The sequence below is a fragment of the Paroedura picta genome, unplaced genomic scaffold (genome assembly GCF_049243985.1).
Source record: "Paroedura picta isolate Pp20150507F unplaced genomic scaffold, Ppicta_v3.0 Ppicta_v3_sca21, whole genome shotgun sequence".
Taxonomy (NCBI): domain Eukaryota; kingdom Metazoa; phylum Chordata; class Lepidosauria; order Squamata; family Gekkonidae; genus Paroedura; species Paroedura picta.
The window spans coordinates 146,308-169,404 of record NW_027518618.1 but is presented as its reverse complement, the minus strand read 5'-3'; the positions used below and the strand labels follow the sequence as shown (position 1 = coordinate 169,404).

The 23,097-nt window shown below is 51.2% G+C and overlaps 1 protein-coding gene across 4 annotated transcripts in view; it reads right to left on the bottom strand.

Annotated features, from left to right (window-relative positions):
• Positions 1-23,097, bottom strand: part of ACTN4 (actinin alpha 4) — a 99,314-nt gene that overhangs the window by 26,745 nt on the left and 49,472 nt on the right. For 2 of the 4 annotated variants that reach the window (XM_077318553.1, XM_077318555.1), the window contains exons 2-8: positions 13,627-13,741; positions 12,734-12,853; positions 7,626-7,712; positions 6,358-6,445; positions 4,234-4,312; positions 2,350-2,431; positions 547-632 (exon numbers count right to left, since the gene is read on the bottom strand). In XM_077318553.1, the coding sequence (XP_077174668.1) occupies positions 547-632; positions 2,350-2,431; positions 4,234-4,312; positions 6,358-6,445; positions 7,626-7,712; positions 12,734-12,853; positions 13,627-13,741 (657 nt within the window). The remainder of the gene's footprint in view (positions 1-546; positions 633-2,349; positions 2,432-4,233; positions 4,313-6,357; positions 6,446-7,625; positions 7,713-12,733; positions 12,854-13,626; positions 13,742-23,097) is intronic. The other 2 variants (XM_077318554.1, XM_077318556.1) reach the window with 1 other exon arrangement.

Below are 23,097 nucleotides of genomic sequence, written 5' to 3'. Positions count from 1 at the left end.
TTTGCTAATAGGAAGGTTAATCGATATGCAGGAGACTCAGTGGGAGGGCTGAGGACAGAACGACAGGCCTTCTGACGCCCTTGGGTTTCACCCTAAAAGGAACGGCCTGTGGCTTCCCCCCATGCTCAAAACTAATCTCCCAAACTTTCTCCAGCAATGCAAATTAAAAGCAGGAGGGGACACCAGTGTAAATTGTTCAGTCAGTTTGACAGATGTGAATTTAACCTCTTAATCCATTGTCCAAAAAAGGAAGGACAATCACTGGGTCATTATGCTACATGAAATCCAGAGGCACACTGGTCACTCTACTGGAAATACAGAGGCATACTAGACACACTCTTTAAGCATCACTCAGAGCCCTCAAAATAATTTTGCCCAGAGGGATACGTGCATTGGGTCCTGGATGGCATATGCTCTTTAGCAACACCCTGATCTAGCTGAGATTTGGGTGCCCTTTTTCCTAGCGGTTGCTGTCCCCTGCAAGAGAGAGTTCAGGAGCATGAAAAGAACACGCTGTGATGGCATAGGCTCAGCTGCTTCTGGTACCTTCTGTGCGCCAGAGAAGGCATGGTAGAAACTGGAGACATAGGTCATAATAGCCTTTTCATCGGGACGAGCTGTGTTCACAATGTCTGAAAAGCGAACAATAAGCATTTAGGACACGGGGAGGGGAGAAATTGTGAAGGGGCCCCCTGCTCAGAAGTCCTCCTGTGGGGAAAGAGAGTCCATCTGGAACATGTTAACATACACGAGAACAAGCCACACATTCTAACCAAGCGGAATTGGCTGCTGGGAGAGGTTAAGCTAGTGATCCCAAGCCCTGAATGCCACACTCCAGGGCAGCTTCTTCAACTAACATGGGCCTTGAGTTCTCCCCATGCTGCGGCATCTAATGACACCTGCCTTTTTTTCTGAGCATCCCAACAGGAGGCTTTGGCCTTCTAATGCCGCTATAAATGCCTGCTGGAATACGGTCACTTTGGGTTGGCTTTTGTGGACTGTTTATTATGCCCTTCTTCCGCCTTCAGAGGTGGAAGTAAGAAGCCTATAAATACAGGGGCATGCTACCTTGTTTGCTGACACAGCAAACCAAGGCGTGTGGCTGTTTCCATAGCATCATTTGGGAGGGAGTGGGTTGATTCTTCTCTTGGATCCTTCCCAGCAATCATAATATAATATAAAGGCTGAAAGAATTCCTTCTGGAGTTTCCCTCCTCCGAATCCTCATAACGGAGAACTGCGGCTCACCCGAAACTCTGGAAACTTGGCTTCAGATACACCATGATGCTAAGCAAGCCACAGCAGAGAAAGCCTCAGACTGTAATGGCTGCCAGTGCGAGAGAGGCTGCTGGACCGTTTATGCACTGGGAACTTCACTGCCCCAGCTCCTGTGCAGGAGCACAAATCGGGGCCGGATGAAGTGCACCGGGCCAAATGCTCCTCCATGTGGGTGCAGGAATAGGTGAGGCAACCTGCCATGACTAAAACTCCAGCCTGCAGCCCAGCATGAAACCTCCAGTGCATAAACGCTAGAGGATTATGCCCATCCATCCTGCTAGTTCCCAACTCCACCGTGGGGCAGCATTTTCACTAACCAAATGGATCAATAGGATCCAGCCCAGAGTCTGCTGTTCTCCATATCCAGGACTAACTGAATACTGGCCGAACGCAGGCCAAACTCTGGACTTGCTGTTTTTAAGCCATGGAATTCTCACTGCTGGTTGTTCCTTGTTCTCAGAAAAGAAGACAACTGACAAATATTTACCAGTGGCCCATTTTGGCCCATAGAAAAACAAGCCAACAGCACACCTGAGTAAGAATGGACTCTGTAGGACTTCAGAGTGTGCTTGGTAGGATCACTTCTTTTTTAAAGCAGAAGGAGCAATTTCCCTGGAAGCAGAACGCTTCAGGAAGAAATGGAGATCTGCCAATACACTTCTCCCCAATGTTAAGAGTTTTCTCTTAAAAAAAAAAAAAACTGCAGAGGGGACATTAAAAATGCGATCCCTCACCTGAAGGTTGAAATGGTATGTCCCACTTAGCAGGACTCTACCACCTCCTCCCCCCCTCCGAGGAGGGCTGGGGCAGAGGACCTGCAAATTGTCTGCCTGAAGAGGAGTCCATACTTGCAGGGGATCACTGGCTAAATGCAGTTTCGATTACCCTGGTTCAGTGTTTTTGGCGTGTGCAACCTCAATCCCCACTGATGGTAAAAAGTATAAATGGTTCTTCAAAGCCAAGTTATTGATGGAACGTGCTACATTACAGCTCAAATGCAATGCAGCAGAAAGGAAGGAATGTTCTCTTGGCGCCCTGAGACCACGAAAACACAGAGAAGCGCCAAGCTTACCTTCTGCATCCAACATTTTGGGAATGTCGAGGTATTTCTCTGCAACCTCAAAGGCATTGTTCAAATTTGTGACTGGATCATCCTGGGGGAAGGGAATTTGACATTAAAGAAGGCACCCGGCACAGCAGTTGGCAATTCTGACCCACCAAACCCAGATCTTGGGAAGAGCTGAAGTCAGCATTTCATTTCTACCCCATTTCAGTATTCAGCCCTGAAAATAACAGCTGCATGCCATGGCTCTGCATAGCCACGGAAATACTTAAAGCCTTTCCCTGTGGGTGTCCCACCTTCAGGAGGATGGGAAACACCCACATTTCACGGTGGCAAGTGAAAGAAGGCTAAAATGGTGTCCCCAGAATTTACATGTCCTCTTGGCCACATGGAGCTCCTGAGGCTGCAGCTGTGATTTTTGGAAACAGCCATTCTCAAAATGGAATTTTTCAGATAGATCTCCATTACTGTGAGTCAGCTCCTGCAATCCTGCAGCAAACTGAGGCAATTTCTTCCTGTGAAAGCAGCCTTCCCTGATGCAAAACTCTTGGAAGGGCATCGTGCATTCGGAAAATGCTTTCTGCCACAGAAAGCGCCTCTGTATTCGAACGCTCGAAATCCCGCACACAGGCTACACTCCCCGGATTTTTCAGTATACGCTTAACACTCTCTGTCCTGAAGCCGGCCACAATGTTATGCTCATCTTATCGAGGGAGGAACTTAGGTTTAAGGTCCATGACTCAGTCCAGGACACCAATGACGGCCAGAGCAGGATTAGATCCCAGGTAATGTGCCTCTTGTGGCGCAGGGTGGTAAGGCAGCCGACATGCTGTCTGAAGCTCTGACCATGTGGCTGGGGGTTCGATCCCAGCAGCAGACTCAAGGTTGATTCGGCCTTCCATCCTTCCGAGGTCGGTAAAATGAGTACCCAGCTTGCTGGGGGGTAAAACAGAAATGACTGGGGAAGGGAATGGCAAACCACCCTGTACTGAAGGGGAGTAGATAGAGTCATGGAGGAGAGGTCTATCAATGCCTTCTCCCTTCCCCCCCCCGGCCCTTTACAACAGTGGTCCCCAACCTTTCCGAGGCTGGGGATCGGCAGGGCATCGAGCCGCGGCCGCGCATTGCGCATGCGTGAATGCGCCATGCGCATGCACAATGCGTGGGCGTGGCCCGCACGGGCACGGCACGGCCCTGATTCCCTCTCCCCGCCCTCCCGCAGTAAGAAGCTTTTTTACTGCGGGGGGCGGGGGCGGGGAGAGGGAGCCGCGGCCTGGCACCGGGCTGCGGCCCGCAGGTTGGGGACCACTGCTTTACAACACACTTTGGATGTCATTGTCTCCCATCACTCCCAGGTGGGACTATCTCGTTGCAGAGAAACAAGCTCTGGGTTCCCATTGATTTGTCATTGTCATGAGTTAAAATTTCCATGAAAATAAAATGTTCCTTATGCTCATTGTTGTGGCGTGTCTGTATCTTATTTTGAAGGGATGTTTAAACATAGCGATCAGAGAGCGTTAGGGCAGTGGTTGAGAGTAGAGGAGTAAACTACCCCCCCCCCCACCGGGCCTCAGTAAAATTTGTCAAGCGTTGAGTGGTCCCCGGTGATAAAAAGGTTGGGGACCACTGCTCAGAGGAACTGGTTGACCACAGCGTGAAACGGGGCGGGACCAGAGGGTCTAATCCAGCTGGACTCTTCTGTTCTTCCAAAGGCTTCAGCCTCTTTGCCTGTTGTTGGCCCTCCAGAGGAATTGGTTGGCCACTGTGTGTGGCAGGAAGCTGGACCAGATCGCCACTGGTCTAACTGAGCAGGCCTCTGCTGGACGGGGGGGGGGGGGGGAGACCATGCAAAACCACATGGTGAGACAGCAGTCGCCATTGTCATTGACGTACCTTCCTGAGTTTGTCGTATTCGATCAGTTCGGGTCTATGTCTGTGGATCAAGGCATTAAAAGCAAGGCCGTCTTTCCAGCTGTGGACAGAAGTACAGTGCAGTTATTTTTTCGGCTACTGCAGAGAGTCGGATGCTAAAGCTGCGCTTCAATAAACCATGAGTCAACTTCATATACTTGCGCATTTTGGGGGGGAGGACGACTGTCAAATGTTGACTGGACACCCACATTCTGCAAAATCAGACTGCCCACTGTCATGGGCTCAAGCATAATTTCTCCAGGCCAGGAGCGCAATTCTCAAATGACCCCGCCAACCACGTCCCAGTTCCCTGCCATGTAATCTCTTCTCTTTTCTTTCCCCACCAATGCAAAGCTGACTTATGGCAACATCATCAGGGGGTTTCCAAGGCAAAAGATGTCTGGAGGTGGATTGCTACTGGCTGCCCCCATGTCATAGACCACTCTTTCTCGGTAGTCTCCTTTCCAAATAGAAGAAGAGTTGGTTCTTAGATGCCGCTTTTATCTACCCGAAGGAGGCTCAAATCAGCTTACAATTGCCTTCCCCTTCCTCTCCCCACAACAGACACCCTGTGGGGTGGGTGAGGCTGAGGGAGCCCTGATATTACTGCTCAGTCAGAACAACTTTATCTGAGCTGAGACTAGTCCAAGGTGGTTGCACGTGGAAGAGTGAGGCATCAACCCAGCTTGCCAGATTAGAAGTCCGTACTCCTAACCACTACACCAAGCTGGCACTACTGACTGGGGCTGACCCCCAATTAGCTTCCAAGATCTGATGAGAATAGCATAACCTGGCCTACCCTGGCTCATGCAATCTGATGACTACTTCATATCCCTCATAAAATCAGAGTCCAGGAGCACCTTTAAGACCAACAAAGATTTATTCAAGGCGTGAGCTTTCGAGGGCAAGCACCCTTCGTCAGACTATGATCTTCTTACATGGCAGGGAATGTATAGCAAAAATCAGTTCTGTTACATCTGTGTCACAACCAGATACAGCCAATGATAATCCTTTGTCGAAACAGCCAATGAATCCCCTAGTTTTCAGTATGCTTTACAAAGAGAAACCAAAGTGTTGCTGGTAGAGAGATCAAAGGCTATCACAGGGGTAGTCAAACTGCGGCCCTCCAGATGTCCATGGATTACAATTCCCAGGAGCCCCTGCCAGCATTCGCTGGCAGGGGCTTCTGGGAATTGTAGTCCATGGACATCTGGAGGGCCGCAGTTTGACTACCCCTGGGCTATCCCCTCTCCATATGTCACTTGCTCCATACAACTGTGAGACATTCCTCCCAGGGCATTGCTGGTCCCTTCCCAAGGATATCCCTCACGTCACCCATCTAACACGACTGATCTGCAATGCAGGAGTGCTGATGGCTACAGATCAGGGGTGGCCAAACTGTGGCTCTCCAGATACCCATGGACTACAATTCCCATGGTCCCCTACTGGCATAGCAGGCGCTCATGGGAACTGTAGTCCACAGACATCTGGAGAGCCACAGTTTGGCCACCCCTGCTTTAGATAAACAGACTAAATTTACATGCGTAGAGTGGAAAGTTTCCCCACAGAAAAATTCAGTATCAGAAAAAGAAAGGTTGGGTTTTATACCCCACTTTTCACGACCTAAAGGAGTCGCAAGGTGGCTGACAAACACCTTTCCCTCTCTCTCCCCGCAACAGACACTGTGGGAGGTAGATGGGGCTGAGAGAGCTCTAACAGAACTGTTCTGTGAGGACTGCCTTAAGACAACTGTGACTAGGTCACCCAGCTGGCTGCCTGTGAAGGAGTGGAGAATCAAACCCAGTTCCCCAGATTAGAGGCTGCTGTGCTTAACCATTCCACCACCCTGGGACACTGTCTGCCCTGCATCACTGACCATGGTAATGGGCTTCCTAGCATGACCTGACCTCCAGCAAGCAACTTTGTTCAGGGCCTCTGGCTCACGGAGAAGAGACTAGGGGCCCGCTCATCCAAAGCCTTAACAGAAGATCGCTATCAGGAAGCAATTCCTGCGGCCTTCGATACACTCAAGCATTTTGGGAAGGTGAAGGAGTGAAGACGGGGGTGGGGGAGCTTCCGTCAAGGTGGGGCTTGGTTCCATTTTACCTGATGTGGAAGTTCTGCACGTTGACGTTCTTGTAGGGAGCCGTCTTCCGTTGGCACCAAAGCAACAGGCCTTCTTTGGCCGAGGTCTCTGCGCGCGGGGGGTGAAAAGGAAGTTACAAAGCTATATTCAAGAGCAGGCTTTCCTCATGTGGAGCTTAAGTGGAAGTGGAGGCCGAAAAGGCACAAAACGGACCCAGTCCAAGTCTAGACAAGAAACCCTGGTGGATTCATGCAGGGTTCATGGTGGGAGCATTCTGACAAGAAACACACTTCGCCTTGAGTTTCTTATATATTATGGGGTTCACCAGGGCCAGGAATCGTCTTGTGCAAAGTAGGTCTTTGTCCTTACTTTACAAAGGGGCTTGCAAGAGACTCAAGTATGAGAAACGCTATCTCTTAGAGGAGGGCAGGGAGCTGTTCTTGTTGGCAGCGGGAGACAGCACTCACGATAATGGGTTTAAATTACTGGTGGAAAGATTCGGGTTGGATTCATTCACAATTATTTTTTTACAGTAAAACTAGTTCAGCAGCGAAATCAGCTGCCTCAGGAGGTGGTGATCTCCTGCCTTCAAACAGCGGCTGGGCACATACTTCTTGGGGATGCTTTAAGCTCATCCTGCATTGAGCATGTGTATGTGTTTCGACTAGATGGTCTGTATGGCCCCTTCCAACTCTACGTTTATATGGCAACCCCTCCCCAAGGCCCACTGGCCTGTCCTTAACAGCAGAACAAGACAGCAGCAAGCTTAGGATCTATGGTTCCAAATATAAAGGCCGGCAAAGAGAGCTGAACATATCTTTAAACTTAGCTGCTCTTATAATATTTCAGCAGTGGCCTCCTTGGCGGAGCCGGTCCAGCCTCTGTTTCCAGTCCACAGGCTAATCAGTGTGCACAGTCCTGATTGGACTGGAAACAGAGGGCAGCCCAGCCCCCAATGAACCCAGCAAGGGGCAGTCTGACGCAATCGGTGCCAGTCTGCCCCTGACCACTGCTGGGAGAGGAGGTTGGTAGGCCTGGAGGTGGGGGGAAGGAGCTCCCTGCCCCAAAAAAGCCCACCGAGCCTAGCAGAGGCTGCGGCAGGCCATTTCGGGGCATAGGGGAAAGTTGGCAGGAGGCCTGCTGGGTATGTGAGGGAGAATGGGGATGCTAGTTTAGGGTTTTTTATCTTCCTCTCCATCGTACCAAAAGCACAGCATCTGTACAGCTGTTGTGATGTTGTGATAAGCATGAAGGGAAACCAACACCATGCCCCAGGTCTGGTGCCTACCTTCCACCGAGATGTCCTGAATAGCGAATCGGAGGATGATGGTCCAGATCATACCCAGGGTCATCTTGGCATTGCCGTCAACGATCTCTGAAAATGAAAGAGGAGGAGAATGTTAACAATGTGTGTGTGTAGGTAGGTGGGGGCGTGTGTGCTGGGGAACCATTCTGCCACAGCTAGTGGTGCTCCCGAAACTCCTGGTAACCGCAGTGTGCTTTGAAAAAATAAAACAGAAACAGGAGACCTGTTTTGCTGTTGCCACTGGGATCACTTACTTTGTGTCAGAATTACTGGCCCACTTAGCATTCTGCGTCATCAACTGATCTGGGTGCATCTTGATGGGAAAAGAGGCGCACCCAGAACATCAACTCATACAGAGAAACACCAGAAACAGACCTCTCTCAGGAATCTACGTGTTCCATCTTTGCACGGGAAGTATCCAAGTTAAATTACAATCGCCGAGAGGTGCGTCAGGTGACACTGACTGGAATGAAGCTGGCACAGTGAATCATGCAGAGACGCCACCGGCAGCCTCCTTGGGCGACAAGGACTTTGGGCTCGTGAGCAGGCTTTAAGGGGGCACTTTCCACTCCTGCACAACAGGCAGCTGCAGAATTACATGGCCTGTGAGAAAAGGGGTCGGGCAAAGCTGCTGAATTAGGGAAGGACACTAGGAAGCGCCCAGGGAGAGAAAGCCCTTTCCCTTAGGTCACAGATTCCGCCGACACCTTCTTTAATTGTCTGCTCACTGCTTGCCCTCTCAACCTGTCCACTGGAAAACACACAACGGCATAAAACTCTGAAAGTCGCTCCTCCACAAGCGCCTGTGGAGAGAGAGCCCTGGAGCAGAGCTTCCTGTCTCTGGGGGAAACAAAGGGAGAACAGCTTACAGGAGCCAACTACTGCCGTTTAACAGAGGCAAGTACAGGCAGGCCTTATGCTGTTCATGGGCAGGCAATCCCACCTCCTCCTCCTCTGCCACCGCCCCAGATTTTAGCAGCCTCTGATGGGCTGCTTGCAAGGAGCAAAACGCTCCCATCCGCCAAGACAACTCTTTTGTTCTCACAAGGCCCCGGAGATCTCAGGAAGGACTGTGTGTGCCTGTCACAGTCCTTAAGGGAACAGGATCCATTGCTCAATTTGTACCTTCTTTCTTTCCTTTTTAAAGAAAAGCAAGTTTCAAGACCTTATGACCATGAAGAGACGTTTTAGAGCTAATGGGCAATTCTTGTTGAAATCTTATGTAGAGGGTAAAGAACGTGAGAGCAGCCATGTTGGATCAGGTCAGTGGCTCACCCAGTCCAATGCTCTGTGTCACGCAGTGGCCAAAGCTCAGGGGCCATCAGTGGGTGCAGAACTCCAGAACTCCCAGTGTTGCCCCCCAAGCACCAAGAACACAGAACATCCCTGCCCCAGACATTTGCTCCATCTATCCCTTGGGGCCAAGAGCCACTGATGCCTCTGCTCCCCATGGGCATCCAACTCCCTCTTGAAGCTGCTTGTGCTGGTAGCCACCACCATTTCCTTCAGCAGGGAATTCCACGTTAATTACTCACTGATTGCTTAAGGTGAGCCATGAGGGAAGAGCTCCTCTGCCTTAGTTGCAAAAGCAGCCCGAATTCTGCAGTTGTAGTATCATGCATGCCTTGTTCTGCGCATTATGTTCACTTGTGCCAGTTACAGCTTTCAGCAGTTTGGAATTTACAACGGCCCAGGCATGAATTCTGATTTCCTCCCCGTTCTTTTCGAGAACGGAGCCCGTCTGAACCACTGGGAAGCCTGAGTGCAGCTGTCAATCCTCCCACCAGATTGCGCACGCCTGTCCTTGCCAGATTTGGGCGGGGAGCCGGCTCAGCTACTGGGAGGATTTAACAAGAAGCAACTTGGGTGAAGGCTCTGGCCGGCGCAACTTGGACAAACGTGACCATTTGGAAGCGAGGAAGGGAGGTGCAGTGGAGGGAGGTGCAGAGCAGAGGCAACTGAAGGCACTACTGGGGTGGGGTGGGGTGGGGTGGGGAAAGTACAATGGCAACCTATTTGGCAAACTCTCCTGTAACCCGAGATGCCACGCCTGATGAACTGACAGGGTGTCTGTCAGAACAGGCTCAGAGCTACCGAGGGCAACTCACTTTCCCAGGTTAGGTCCCAAGAGGCAGGAGCGGTTGCCTGATGCTGGGCCCCTGGGGCCGTTGAGTCAGACCGTCAAGGTCAGTGTTGGCTCTCAGGTTTTCCCACCGACCAATACCTGGTCCTTGTTAACTGGGCTCCTCAAAGTCTGATAAATTATTTCAGGGGCTCCTCCATGATCAAAAGGTTGAAAAAGGCTGTTATAAGAGAAGACATTTCCGCTAATGGGAGGTGTCAGTAACACTGAACCAACTCCACAAAGGAATTCAGCCAGCCAACTGCCTTTACGAAGCTCACAAGGAAGGCACGGAAGTGGCAGCCTTCCCCGTGCTTTCTCTGATGTTCTGCTGAATAGAGGGAGGCTGGGGGTCACTGGTCACCCTGAGAAAAGAGGCAGCTGGGTGCTTGGGCTGGGGTCAAAGAGGGAGCTGGTCCAGGAGTCAGAAGGGAAGAGAAAGCAGGGCTGGGAGGGGGGCAGGAGACCAGGAGATGGAGCACTTTCCCTGCGAAGAAAGGTTAAAAGTGGCTAGGGCTCACTAGCTTGGAGAAATGACGACTGAGGTTTACAGAATTATGCCTGGGATACAGAGGGCAGAGAAACGCCTTCTCATTTTCTCACAAGAGAAGCACTCGTGGTGGCGGCAACAAACTTCAAGAGGGGACTTGAGAATCATCTGGAGCAGAGATACATCAATAGCAATTAGCCCCAAGGTATAGATGGAACACTCTCTCTGGGGCAGCGATGCTCTGTCTTCTTGGAGCTTGGAGGGGGGGGGCAACAGTGGGAGGGCTTCTGGAGTTCTGGCCCCACTGGACGACCTCCTGCGGACACCTGGGTTTTGACCACACAGTGACATGGAGTGTTGGACTGGACAAGGCAATGGCCTGATCCAACATGGCTTCTCTTATATTCTTTCCCTGAATCAGAACAAGCACCTACCCGATACTTTGGCAGAGGGCCTGTAGCTAATTCTCCTATTTTAAATCCATGCCCAGTCTCAAATTCAGCCATTAAATTCTATGTATGTGCGAAGGGAAGAGATCAGCAAGGCTCTACCTTCCATGACTCTTACAGCTTACCCGGGGGGGGGGGGGATTTTCTCCAACCCCAGTAAAAATCAAATCCACACAGCAGGTGGAGAAACAGCAACCAACTAGTAAGGAATAACAGCGCAGAGGGAGGGGGAACAAACTCTGATTGGGGAGGATGGGAACATTTGCGCCTTTAAAAATAAATCCTGCAATAAGTTTACTGCAGCTCTGGCCAGGCTCAAAGCAGGATCAGTCACAGTGGCCAGGAAGAATGTTTGGCTGGCAAGTTTGATCCAATTTACTCCAAAACACCCAGCAGCTGACCAGCCCTGGAGGAAAGGACTATTCCTTTGGCCAGCCATCACAGACAGTTGTGTTTGCCTTTCGCTTCCTCTCCGGCTCCCAAACGGCTTTTAAAACTACCTCTTGCGGATCTGGCTTCCTGCAGATGCCGGGAAAAGAGAGAGAGGGGATAGGATGGAGGAGAAGAAGGAGCAATCTTATTCATGTCTTTCTGAAGGTCTGGATGCAAGTTGAGCTCCAAGACGGCAATTCCAGACTCTGCTGACACCTCGTGTGAAGCCCACTTGGCAGCTGCACAGCCTCAGACACAATTAGAAAGATGCATGGGGACAATTCAGATTCCAAAACCTGTGGCAGTGATGCTGACAGGGGCTCATGGGAACTGTAATCCATGGGCATCTGCAGAGCTACTGTTTCGCCACCCCTGTTCCATACAGTAAGTCTGCTCAACTATTTGGTCTTTCGTGTACCACATGCCACTCTGAGCCATTTGGAAGAGGGGGATAAAAATCTTGGTTCATGTACCCTTCTCCCCCTCCCCTCATTTTGCACAATTTATTCTGGTGTTACTTGAGGGAGGGGGCAAGGCTGATGGACATTTCTCTCCCCAACCCCAACCCCCCCGGGATTTCTATTCTGAAGGTCTTCTGGTTTCCAAGATTTCAGGAGGGGTTGCTCACATATACTCTCGGGGGTCTCCTTCAAGATCATGAGGGAAAGAAACTGAAAAAATGAAATTAAGACAGATATCCAATTAGACCCACGTCCCGTTTCATAGATCCTGATGACAAGATGCTGCTCCCACCAAACCAAAATTGTCCCCTCGAGATGCATTCAGAAAGCTGAATTCTGCTCCTGCCATTCTGCTCTTCTTCCTACACTCTAAGCAATCTGGAGTCTATTCGGAAGCATATTGGAACTCTGGTCAGCCCACTCAGTCATTTCAGCATGAGATGTGTCCATCACATGGGGGACCTTAACTTTCGTGACAGTGTTCCTACAGGGGATTTGGGTGATTTTTGCAGCCATCTTGTCCAAATGTCCTTGAGCTAGGCTGGGGCCTGAAGGAGGTGATTTTCCAAAGCAAACTTCACAGCTGAGTGAGAAATTCAAACTCAGGACTACAAAGTACATTGGCATCAGCTCTCAAATACATTCACCCAGCCAAATGCAGTCAGTTACAGAGCCATGCCCTGATCTACCACGTCAAGTCCCCCCTCTGAGCCCCTCCCAAAAGTTGCCAAGCTGCCTGAGTCAACAGCTGCATGAATTCCAATTCCCTGTCACATAATGCGACTTCTCTTGCACTTACTATGCCTGGCTCTTCTTTCAAACCCAGAGATCTCCCTGCATTCTAGCAAAGACTGCGGCACAGAGGCCAAGAAAGTCCCAGGGTTCCGTCCGGGAGAAGAGAAACTCAGAGGGGACAGATGACTAGGAAAGAGCTTCTGGAGATGAGAGTGGGGGAGAAGCCATCACATTTGTGGCAAAGTGCAAACTGAGCATGCTCAAAGGATTTGGTCTCAAGTGCCTCTGGTTCAAAATTCAACAGCCCAAGATCCTGCAGAGAGACCGAGCGGGCGACACGGAGTTGGACAGATCAAGAGGGCCTCCTCCCGCTCTACCCCTATCCCCTGCCACCAGCTTACCTTCAGCTCCTATGGAAACTAGTTTGACTCCTTTGCTGGCGATGAAATCGAGAGCCTTGTTCACGTTGTTGATCTTGTGCACCCTCATCTTCCCTCTCTCTGGTTTTGGTAATCGCTCCCCTGAAAGAGGCCAGGTTTTTTTGGGGGGGAAGAGGGAGAAGAGAGACGAAAGTTAGCTAGCTTGGAGACAGACTTCAAATAAGGCACTCAATAGGTTTCGAAAGACAAACTGGGGGGAGGGGGGGGTGCCACACTAGAAAAAAACATGGAAGAGAAAATCTACTGCAGGACTAGCTAAACTGTGGCTCTCCAGATGTCCACAGACTACAATTCCCATGAAGCTCATGGTAACTGTAGTCCATGGACATCTGGAGAGCCACAGTTTGGCCACCCTTGATATACTGTTACCCCAGCTTTTCTTTGTGGGGGGGGGGGGGGGAAGAGGGGAGACAGAAAAGAAAGAAGATTTGTAGCCGCCTTCTTTCTCCAAACAGGGATGTTGACAAACAGTACAGAGCCCATTTCTGAGTCCATCAGCAAAAGCTTAAACCCCACACAACCCTAAAACAACAGGTTTGGCACAAGCCCTGTGACCGGCTCCTCCCAGTCGGCTGGACCCTCACAGCCTCACAGGCCAAGCTCTCTGAGGGATAACTGTGCACATTAGCAGGCTAATTCTGAGTACAGGACTGGAGAAAATGGGGAACTGTCTCAACTGCAGGGAGAAGCTGGCTGCCCAGAGGCCACCAATGTATCCTGCCGTTGCAGCATGTCGCAGTTGGGCTGCTCCGCGCCTCCCGGCGTTCATGGCGGAAGGACAAAAGGCTTGTGTTGGGGAGAACATCAGGGAGGAGGGACCACAGAGCAGGTGGCGGCAGATAACAGCAGCTCACCCGAAATGACCTCCAGCAGCAACATGAGTTTGAGGCCATCGCGGAAGTCTTCGTCGATATTCTCGATCTGTGTGCCGGCTTTCCGCAGGTGGGAGTTGCACCATGCTGTGAAAGTCTAAGAGGAGGGAGAAAGAAAGAAGGTGAGGTGAGGTGAACAAAAAGGCCTGGATTCGCTGGCTGGGGGTAGTCAAACGGCGGCCCTCCAGATGTCCATGGACTACAATTCCCATGAGCCCCTGCCAGCGTTTGCTGGCAGGGGCTCATGGGAATTGTAGTCCATGGACATCTGGAGGGCCGCCGTTTGACTACCCCTGCGGCTTAAACGGACGTGTTCTTCAGAGGCTGAATTCCAGCCCCGTCGCCCAATCTCCTGCTCTTCTGTGGGATTAACAGTCCACACACTGTGTTTCCCATGACCAAACATGGGAAGCCCCCTCCCCCCTGGAAGATCACAACTTCAGCACAGACCACTCCCCAAGAAGAAACAAGCACTGCAAGGCTGGGTCTCCCAACCACTGGGCTGGGACACAGAAATGCATTGCAATTTGCACGGCCTCTAAAAGTGGGCTGTAACCAGCCCTCTCGGGTGGCCAGCCTGCTCTTTGGTACCCTGCAAACAGTCTCTTCCATGCCGAACGCATGCATTTTTTCTTCACTGTGTACACAATGCTGATCAAGCAGAACATGTCCCGATGGTCTCTACAATGAGTTTCTGAGAATCTTAAGGGACATCAGATGGAGTGAAGGAGAAGAACTGTCAAAGGCTGAGACGTAGCCTCCATATGTGCAACGGCTGTGTGCGTAGGAAGGCCACTTCCTTGGGGGAATACTGGCCTTGAAAGGCACCAAGGGCATAACTTGCCTAGGTCAGCCACAAATGCTGGGTCAGCCCTGGGGGGAGATGCCATGCCAAGTAAATCTGCATTTGGGAGTTGGGAAGGGCCTGCTGCATCTGAGGTGGCCTCTGGATACACGGCAAAGATAAATGAGCGAGCCTGCGAGACTTCAGGAGCAGCAACCTGCTGCCCCACCCCTCGTCACATTCCCCTCCAACTTCTTCCAGGTGGAAGATGTCCCAGAGGTGAGCCAGCCAGTGAGTGACCGGGAAGGGAGGGATGGGGGGCTTGGGACCATGGTCGGAGCGAGGGCGGTTGCCAAGCCAGCAGCTGGGACCTGGGAAGGAGAGGGGGCCAGCCCTGGCCTCCTCCGCGTTGAGGCCGGAAACATGACTGCTGCCTCACCGCGGGTGGGGGGCAGCCGCCACCGCGAGCCAGGGAAGAGGGCACGGGGGACCTGCAACATGGGCCCTTGTTCCCGCCTAACTGCCCTTGAGCCCAGCCCACCTCTGACTCTCATGGTTAGCCATCTGCGCAGCCCGAGAGGGTACTGACCTGCCACATGGAGGCTAGCCAGCTGGGGGGGGGGAGCCCTGGCCTTGGCATTGCAAAGTGGCCCAGCTTCCATGGAGTGGCAGGAAGGGGGGCCTGGGGCAGCTACAAAGCCAGCCATCTCCGCCCTTTCCTCTCCCCCTCCTTTCCCTTCCTTCCCCCTTCTTTCCTTCCCTTTTTACTCTTTCCTTCCTTCCTTCCCCCTCCTTTATCCCCTTTCCTTGCTTCCCTTCCCCCTCCTTTAACTCCTTCCTTCGCCTTTTCCTTCCTTCCCCCTCCTCCTTTCCCTTCCATTACCCCTTTCTTTCCTTACTGCCTCCTCTTTTACCTTTTCCTTCCTTCGTTCATCCTTCCTTCCTCCCCCCCACACCTGGAGATTCTAGTGCTCATTGTATTCTGAGGTACAGTGGGCTTTGGCCCTAGTTTTAAATATTTCTCTGCTGCCTTTTCTCCCAATCAAGGTCTACAAGGAGTCCACTTTCTATGTTCTTTCCGTTTCCAGTTAATCTGGGGACAAAAAAAAATGTGTTGGGGGGAGGTCAGTTCTGCACATGACAAATTGCTTTTGTTAAAAATACCAGAAGCAGCAGTCCTGGGATGAGATGATGGGGTAGGTCCTCTGTGTGATCTCAGAGGCTGTTTTTCCAAGTAAAGTGGCCAGTGCGAATCAGGGCGATCTTTAACTTACACAGGCATGCTCCTTTTCTGTTGTCATCCCTGCTTAGATGAAGGAGATGACACCCCGTGACAAGCTTGTGACTCGATTGATACATGGTCAGAGACCAAACTCCCTTGCTCAGCCTTGTACTATCCCACAAAGGGGGTGTTTTTTTTTAAACAACAACTAGCCATCTTGGGAGGGCACAGTATGCGCGATGCATCTATTTAAAGCAGGGGTAGTCAAACTGCGGCCCTCCAGATGTCCATGGACTACAATTCCCATGAGCCCCTGCCAGCAAATGGTGCCCCCGGGCACCTTGCCCAGAGCTTGCCCAGAGCTTGCCAGGTGTCTTTAGAAAGTGGACAGGGCCACCTGGGGCTTCTGATTGGTTGTGCTATTTTTAAGAGTTACTATTTCAGTTACGTATAAGCTCACTCTTACATTCTGCAGTTGGTTCCTCCTCCTGTGGCAACCATTTTGTGGCTGCACCGACCACCCTGTGTCAGAAATTCTAGTTGCCCATGGCCTCAAAATGTGGGGAGCCCCCTGGTCTAATGCTTCACACCCACGTTAGATTTGAGAGTCGCTGGTCAAGACATAAAAGAATCTGGGACACTTGTCAGGGTCACACCTCTGCCACACACCTGTGGTCTTTGGGAAGCCATTTCATCAGCCTTGCCTTGGTCTATGGAAGACTTAAATGGCAGCAGCGCTAGCAGGTCCCAAGAGGAGAGTTTCATTTGCTTAAGTCAGAGACGAGTGTAGCAGCATCCTAATGCCTAACAGCTTCAGCGTGACATCAGCTTCGGAGGACTATAGCTCACGTCACAGGCAGTAAGTATGTCCCCCTCTGCATAGAGTTGTTTCCCCCGTGCCCTTAATATTCTGGGACACAGTTCATGCATCTGGTGATGTGGGCTTCAGGACACCTGAGTCATAATTAAGCAGTTTTTGGGTGCTGCCAGAATCTCGCTTTTGCACAGATCTATTGGGGAAGATGAAACGGCCGCCGATCAGATTTCAGAGTGGCCATTTCCAAAAAACAGGCGTACACTATTTTAATTTAAAATATTTAAGAGCCCGTTTTCCCCACCACCACCACCAGGGACCTGAGGCAGGCATCTAATAAACATTTTCCAACATGGCTGAGCTCCAAGTGGAAGATGGGCTTCTTCCCCATTCTTTCAAGGACAAGGAGATACACCCTCCCCAGTTTAACGCAATTATAATATGCTCCCCATGGTACAGATGTCAGCAGCCCATCTCAATTAGTAATACTTGAAATACAGTCAAGGTGGGAGGGAGCAGGGAGGAAAAAGGATCAAGTCACCTTTTCTGCCTGATCACTTACAGCAATTATTTAGTAACCCAAGGAGACTATTTACAAGTCTGTCTCTAGCACACATACATACATACATACATACATACATACATACATACATACATACATACATACATACATACACACACATGTCTAAGGCAGGGGTAGTCAAACTGTGGCCCTCCAGATGTCCATGGACTACAATTCCCATGAGCCCCTGCCAGCATTCGCTGGCAGGGGCTCATGGGAATTGTAGTCCATGGACATCTGGAGGGCCGCAGTTTGACTACCCCTGGTCTAAGCAGATACAAACTTTCTGCAATTCCTGAGCGGGGGCCCTGCTGGGTCAGATGCGGTGGTGTATCTAGTCCAGCATCCTGTTTCCCACAGTGGCCAAGTTGGTTGTCCTGGAGGGCCAACAAGCAGAGCAGAGAGACCTGATGGTGCCCTGGGATTTAAAGGGTCGCTCTTTTTCTCTTTGGAGTCATTGTCGCTAGTAGCCCTTTATGGGCTCCTCTTCCAGGAATCTGTCTTAATTCCCTTTTACGAGCCATGTACACTCATGTCCACCACTACATGCCCAGTGACAGGAAATGCCCCAGTTTAATTACCCACTGAGTGTACATCCTTTCACCCGACAACTTCCAATAAGCCCCAAATTCCAGAGTTACAAGAAAGAGAGTTTTCTGTTCATGTTCTTCATCCCATGCTTAATTTCAAAAGCCTCTGCTGCTTCCCCCTTAGTCATCTCGCAGCTTAACCCTTTCCCTCCAGGGACCCCAATGCATATCTGCCTTTCCCCCAAATACAGAAACTCTGCACAAGTCAGCCAGGCGTGCAGATTCTCTTGCTACAAAGCATGCCCCATGGCCAAAAAACGGGCTTTCCCCCATTCTGATGTGCCTCGGTGAGCTCAAATCAGCCTACGTGGCAAATCTCACAGGTGTGGCTGCTAACTGCAGGACTTTTTGGGGAATGCGCCACCAGTTGTTCAGAAGGAGTGAGCTTTGGGCTACGAAGTCATTCCGCATCAAAGAGGTGACCCATAACACTCCCGCTCCAGATCCACAAGCAGGGCCTGGTGGCAGGATAGAAGGGAGAGCTGAAGAGCTCTGGCCTTTGTCCAAGCCATGTTTCCTAACCCTCCTCATTCAGAAATTTGTCAGGAGTGGCTGATTCATCTGCACCAAGGCAGTGCAGGGCTTGCCAAGCAGGTTACAATGAGCTTCACAAGAAAATGAGAACACGGGAATCCAGAGCTTCTTTGGATGTTTTTAAGCAGAGGCCAGATAGCCACCGGGCAGAAGTGCTGATTCTGTGAACTTAGGCAGATTGTGAGTGGCTGGGCAGGAAGGGTCTGTGTCAGTGCTTGGCTCTTGTGGCCCTTTCTTGGACACCCACTTTGGGATCAGGAAGCAAAGGTCAGAAAGGCCAGGGATCCTCATTTGGAGATGGGCATCATCTGGGCATGGAATTGAGGTCACTGTGGGTGGGCAGGTAGTGGTGAGTTTCCTACATTTTGCAGCAGGTTGGACTAGATGACCTTGGAGGTCCCTTCCAACTCCGTGATTCAAGTTCTTTCTCCTCCCACCCCTGCCCATCATCCGTTGATGGATGGATTCCACTTGATGAGAAAGTGGCATCAGGCAGGGCTCCGGAGGGGGAGGCAGGCAGCCCTGGGCTGAGGGACTCTCTGCTTGGTGATCTTTGAGGAGGAGCAGGAGGCCAAACTGGCTTGCTGCCTCACCCTCCAGAAGGCCAGCGAAGCATGCTCCAAAGCGACAGAAAGTGACGGGGATCGGAAAGAATCTGGAAAGGGCAGTCTGGCACCGGTGGGGGGAGGGCAGAGAAGCCACACCCGTTCCTCCGGATGACAGTAATGCACCTGCCATGCAGGGTGGGGCAGGAAAAACTAAGCCCGAAGCCGATCCCTGAGACAAAGGGAGCAGCATGGGCTCAGCCCTTCCGAGGCGTCAAAAAGGATTTGATGGGCATGGTGATCCCTGCCGCCACTCTGGGACACCCAGGCAATCGCAAAAAGCTGCAAAGCCTCCCCTGCTGATCTCAAGTGGGCAGGAAGGGAGGTTTCATATTCCTGCAAGATAAGGGCAAGTGATGCAAATCCTGGCTGTCTGTCAAGCTGAGCATTGCCAGCTGTGGGTGGGAAGCCACCTGGAGACTTGGGGTGTGGTGCTTGGAGGGGTCCAAAGCAGGGAGCAAAGCCACAGAGCCTGCCCTCCCACGTGGCCATTTTCTCTGGGGGGGGGAATGGACCTGTGTCATCTGGAGATGGCCTCTAATAGCAGGAAATCTCCAGGGCCTCATCTGGAGGTTTCAAGCCAAGAGAAGAACCGACCACGGCTGTTCAATACAGAGATTTATTAATTTAACTTTATGTTTTTTTAAAAATGTTCAAGTCCTTCAACAATAATAATTCTTCAAAAAATGATAGAACGCCCTTTTGGTGAGGCTCTCTGGGAATTTATAAGCTTGTGGCCAAAGTGATCTACAAGAATGGCTGGAAGATTGACACTTGGGTTGGAAAGGAACACCACTGAAAAAGGAGATTTCCCAGAAAACAAGGGATGCAGCCAAGGTACCCGTTTTGCTAGATGAGCCTCTTGTGGCGCAGAGTGGTAAGGCAGCCGTCTGAAAGCTTTGCCCATGAGGCTGGGAGTTCAATCCCAGCAGCCGGCTCAAGGTTGACTCAGCCTTCCATCCTTCCGAGGTCGGTCAAATGAGCATCCAGCTTGCTGGGGGGTAAACGGTAATGACTGGGGAAGGCACTGGCAAACCACCCCGTATTGAGTCTGCCATGAAAACGCTGGAGGGCGTCACCCCAAGGGTCAGACATGACTCGGTGCTTGCACAGGGGATACCTTTACCTTTACCTGTTTTGCTGGTAAAAATTTGATTGGTGAATATTCTATCATTTTTGAAGAATCATTATTGTTGAAGAACTTGGACATTGTTTTAAAAACATAAAGGACAAGTTTAATTAATAAATCACTTTACTGAATGGCCGTGGTCGGTTCTCTCGGCTTGCGATTTCTTTGGACCGTTAGGGTTGTGCTGCGTTGGCCTGGAACGGCCGTGCACTTTCTCCAGTTCCTCATCTGGAGGTTGGCAACCCAAGCCAAGCCACTCCAAAAGGGAACCCATTTCTTCCTGTTTAGTGTTGGCCAGGAACCAGTTTGCACTGACGAGGCCTGCCTGCTCATTACACGCAAACTGCCAAGAAACGGCATGTTTAAAAACACAGGGTAGTAAAGAGAGGGAATCTCCCCTTTTCACTTCTGCCGTGGGATCATGGTCTCCTCCCCCATGGCCCTTCACTGGCAATACGGAGATACTGGTGATCCACCTTGCAGGGCTGTTGTAGTGATTACTGAGATGATATGAGCAAATACTAAGAAGAGCTAATATTGCTTATCTATAGCGTACGAAGTATATAATAATATGAAGGCCAGTGTGGCGCAGGAGTTAACACACGCTTTCTCAGCCAGGACTTTATGAAGCCCTGGGGTTTCTTCACAGCCCGAGAAAGGTTTCCTGAATGGCTGGGAGCTAATTAATGTTTTGTATATCTTTAAAATTTGTTGGTGATGTGACCATATATGGTCATGTCAATCTGTCCCCCCCAAATGGCCAATGATGGGCCTGGAGGGGGCTTCTCAAAGCCTGAAGAATGTAAAAAACGTGAGAAAGGATGGGTTAAAATGTCAGACTAGTATCTGAGAGATCAAGGTTCGAATGCCATGGAAGCTTGCTGGGTGACCTTGGGGCCAGTCGTACTCTCAATATAGTCTACCTCACAGGGTTGTTGTGAGAATAAGGCAGGGAAGGGGAGAAAGACAGAAACTGCTTTGGGTCTGCAGCCCAAAGGAGAAGCTAGAAAGGAGAGCTAGAATTAAAGTTGTTACTCCTTTACAAGGTCGGTTTATTTTCCACCCACACGCCTTGAGTGCCTTCAGGCAGGTCAGTAACTTCAGAGATAAAATCGGGTGGGTCACTGGGCGGGTCTGAAGTAACAGGACAAGGTTGGAGTCCGGTGGCACCATAATGCACAAAGGTTCCCCCCCCCCTCACCCCAAGATATAAGCGGGTGTGTGCAGGCACACTTCTTGTGAAAGCGAATGCCTTGAATAAAACTCTGTTGCTCTTAAAGGTGCCACTGGACACCCGGCCCTGCAGAAATAAAGAAGCCGTTTGGGCAGCCCCCACCCCTGAGTTGGGTCCCCACCTTGGGCACCAGCTGCATCACCAACTCCAGCAACCGAGCCGGGGAAGGAGGGGCTGGGCTTTGCCGCCTCATGGTTTACTCATGCACGCATTCCTTCCCACGCTCCGAGGAGACCAACCCCGGCGTCCTGAACGGATTGGGAACCAAAACCATGCACTGCTCCGTGTGTGTGTGTGTGTGTGTGTGTGTGTGTTGGGGGGGGAAGACCCCCTCCATGGTCTGCTGGGTGGCATCACGAAGCTGGGTAAGCAAACAGGGCGCCCTGTGTCTCGTCCCATCTCTTTCCCCCCCCCCCGATGCCCCTCCCCAGCAGGCCGCTGGCCAATCCGGACAGGACTTGGTGAGCTCAACAACCAGAAATGTTGCTTTGACAGGTTTTAATGAACCCTTCGCCTGACGGGGAGGGGCAGCGGGAGGGAAGCAAGCTTCTTCCCCAGGCAGAAAAAGAACAAGAGAATCTGAAGCTTAAACCTCCACAGTAACCCCAAACACCCGCTTTCCATTTCTATGGATAATAAGGCAGGAAGAATGCACAGGGCTTGCAAATGAGCCCCCCCCCTTTCCCTCCCCGCAGCCCTGTTGCCACAGGTCAGATTCCAGCTCAGCAGTGGAGGCAGGAATCGCCATTAAACGGAAGCCACGTGACAGGAGTAGGAAAGCACAACAGCCCGGGAGCACCTCAAAGCCTGACCAAACTTTTCCCAAGGCACGGCTTCAGGTATTGAACCCTGCCACAAATTTTGCCAGTCTTGAAGGTGCTTCTGGAGTCTGGCTCTTTTCTACTGCCACAGACAGACTAATGCAGCGACTCGTTGCAGTCTGATTTATGCCGACTGCCTTATGGGGTTTTCAAGGGAAGTGATGTTCAGAGGTGGATTTTCTGTCACCTGCCCCCACAGAGTGGCCCTGGGTCTCCTTGGTGTTCCCGCATGCTGTAGTGGTTAGGAGCGGTGGCTTCCAATCTGGCAAGCCAGGTTTGATTCCCGGCTCCTCCACATGCAGCCAGCTGAGTGACCTTGGGCTAGTCATAGCCCTGATAGTGCTGCTCTCACTGAGCAGTCTTGTCAGAGCTCTCTGAGCCCCACCTCCTTCACAGGGTGTCTATTGTGGGGAGAGGAAGGGAAGGCGATTGTAAGCTGCTTTGGGCAGCGAAAAGCAGGGTGTAAAAAACAACTCATCTTCTTCCCATCCAAGTACTCACCAGGGCTGACCATGCTTAGTTTCCGAAATCTGATATGAGAAGGAAAACTGCTCACTTTTCAAGTCTTTTTAACTGAAGCATAGGGAGCTGCTTCTGACCGAGTCAAATCTTTGGTGCACCCAAGTGAGCACTGCCCACTCAGGTTGGTGGCAGATCTCCCGGGTCTCAGGCAGAGGCCGTTCCCATCACCCACTGAGGGGGGTGGGAAGTGCCAAGCCACAGACAACTCAGGGTCAGCCTGCAGGTTCTTCAGGACAAGAGATTTCAGAGGTCCTGGTCATTGCCCGCCACTGCGTAGCAGCCCTAGTCGTTCCGGGCGGTCTCCTATTCAAATACCAGCCAGGGTTGACCTTGTTGAACTTCTTAGGATAAGATGGGGTCTACACGTACCGCCATGATACTTTCAGCTGCATGTGTGGCCAGGGATAGAAACTTGGGACCTGGCAGTTAACCTACAAGTGAGTGTCAAGCCAGGGAACGTTTTCCAAAATGTGTCTACACAGAGGAAGGAGCCCTAACCCCAAAAAATAGCAGGTGTAAAGAGGGAGAGTATTAACCATCTCCCCCACACCCTGCGAGAGGAACAACAGTGCGAGGGGCTGGGGGGAAACGTCTAGCACAGGCTGGGCCCTGAGGTCATCAAATGGGTGGGAGTTG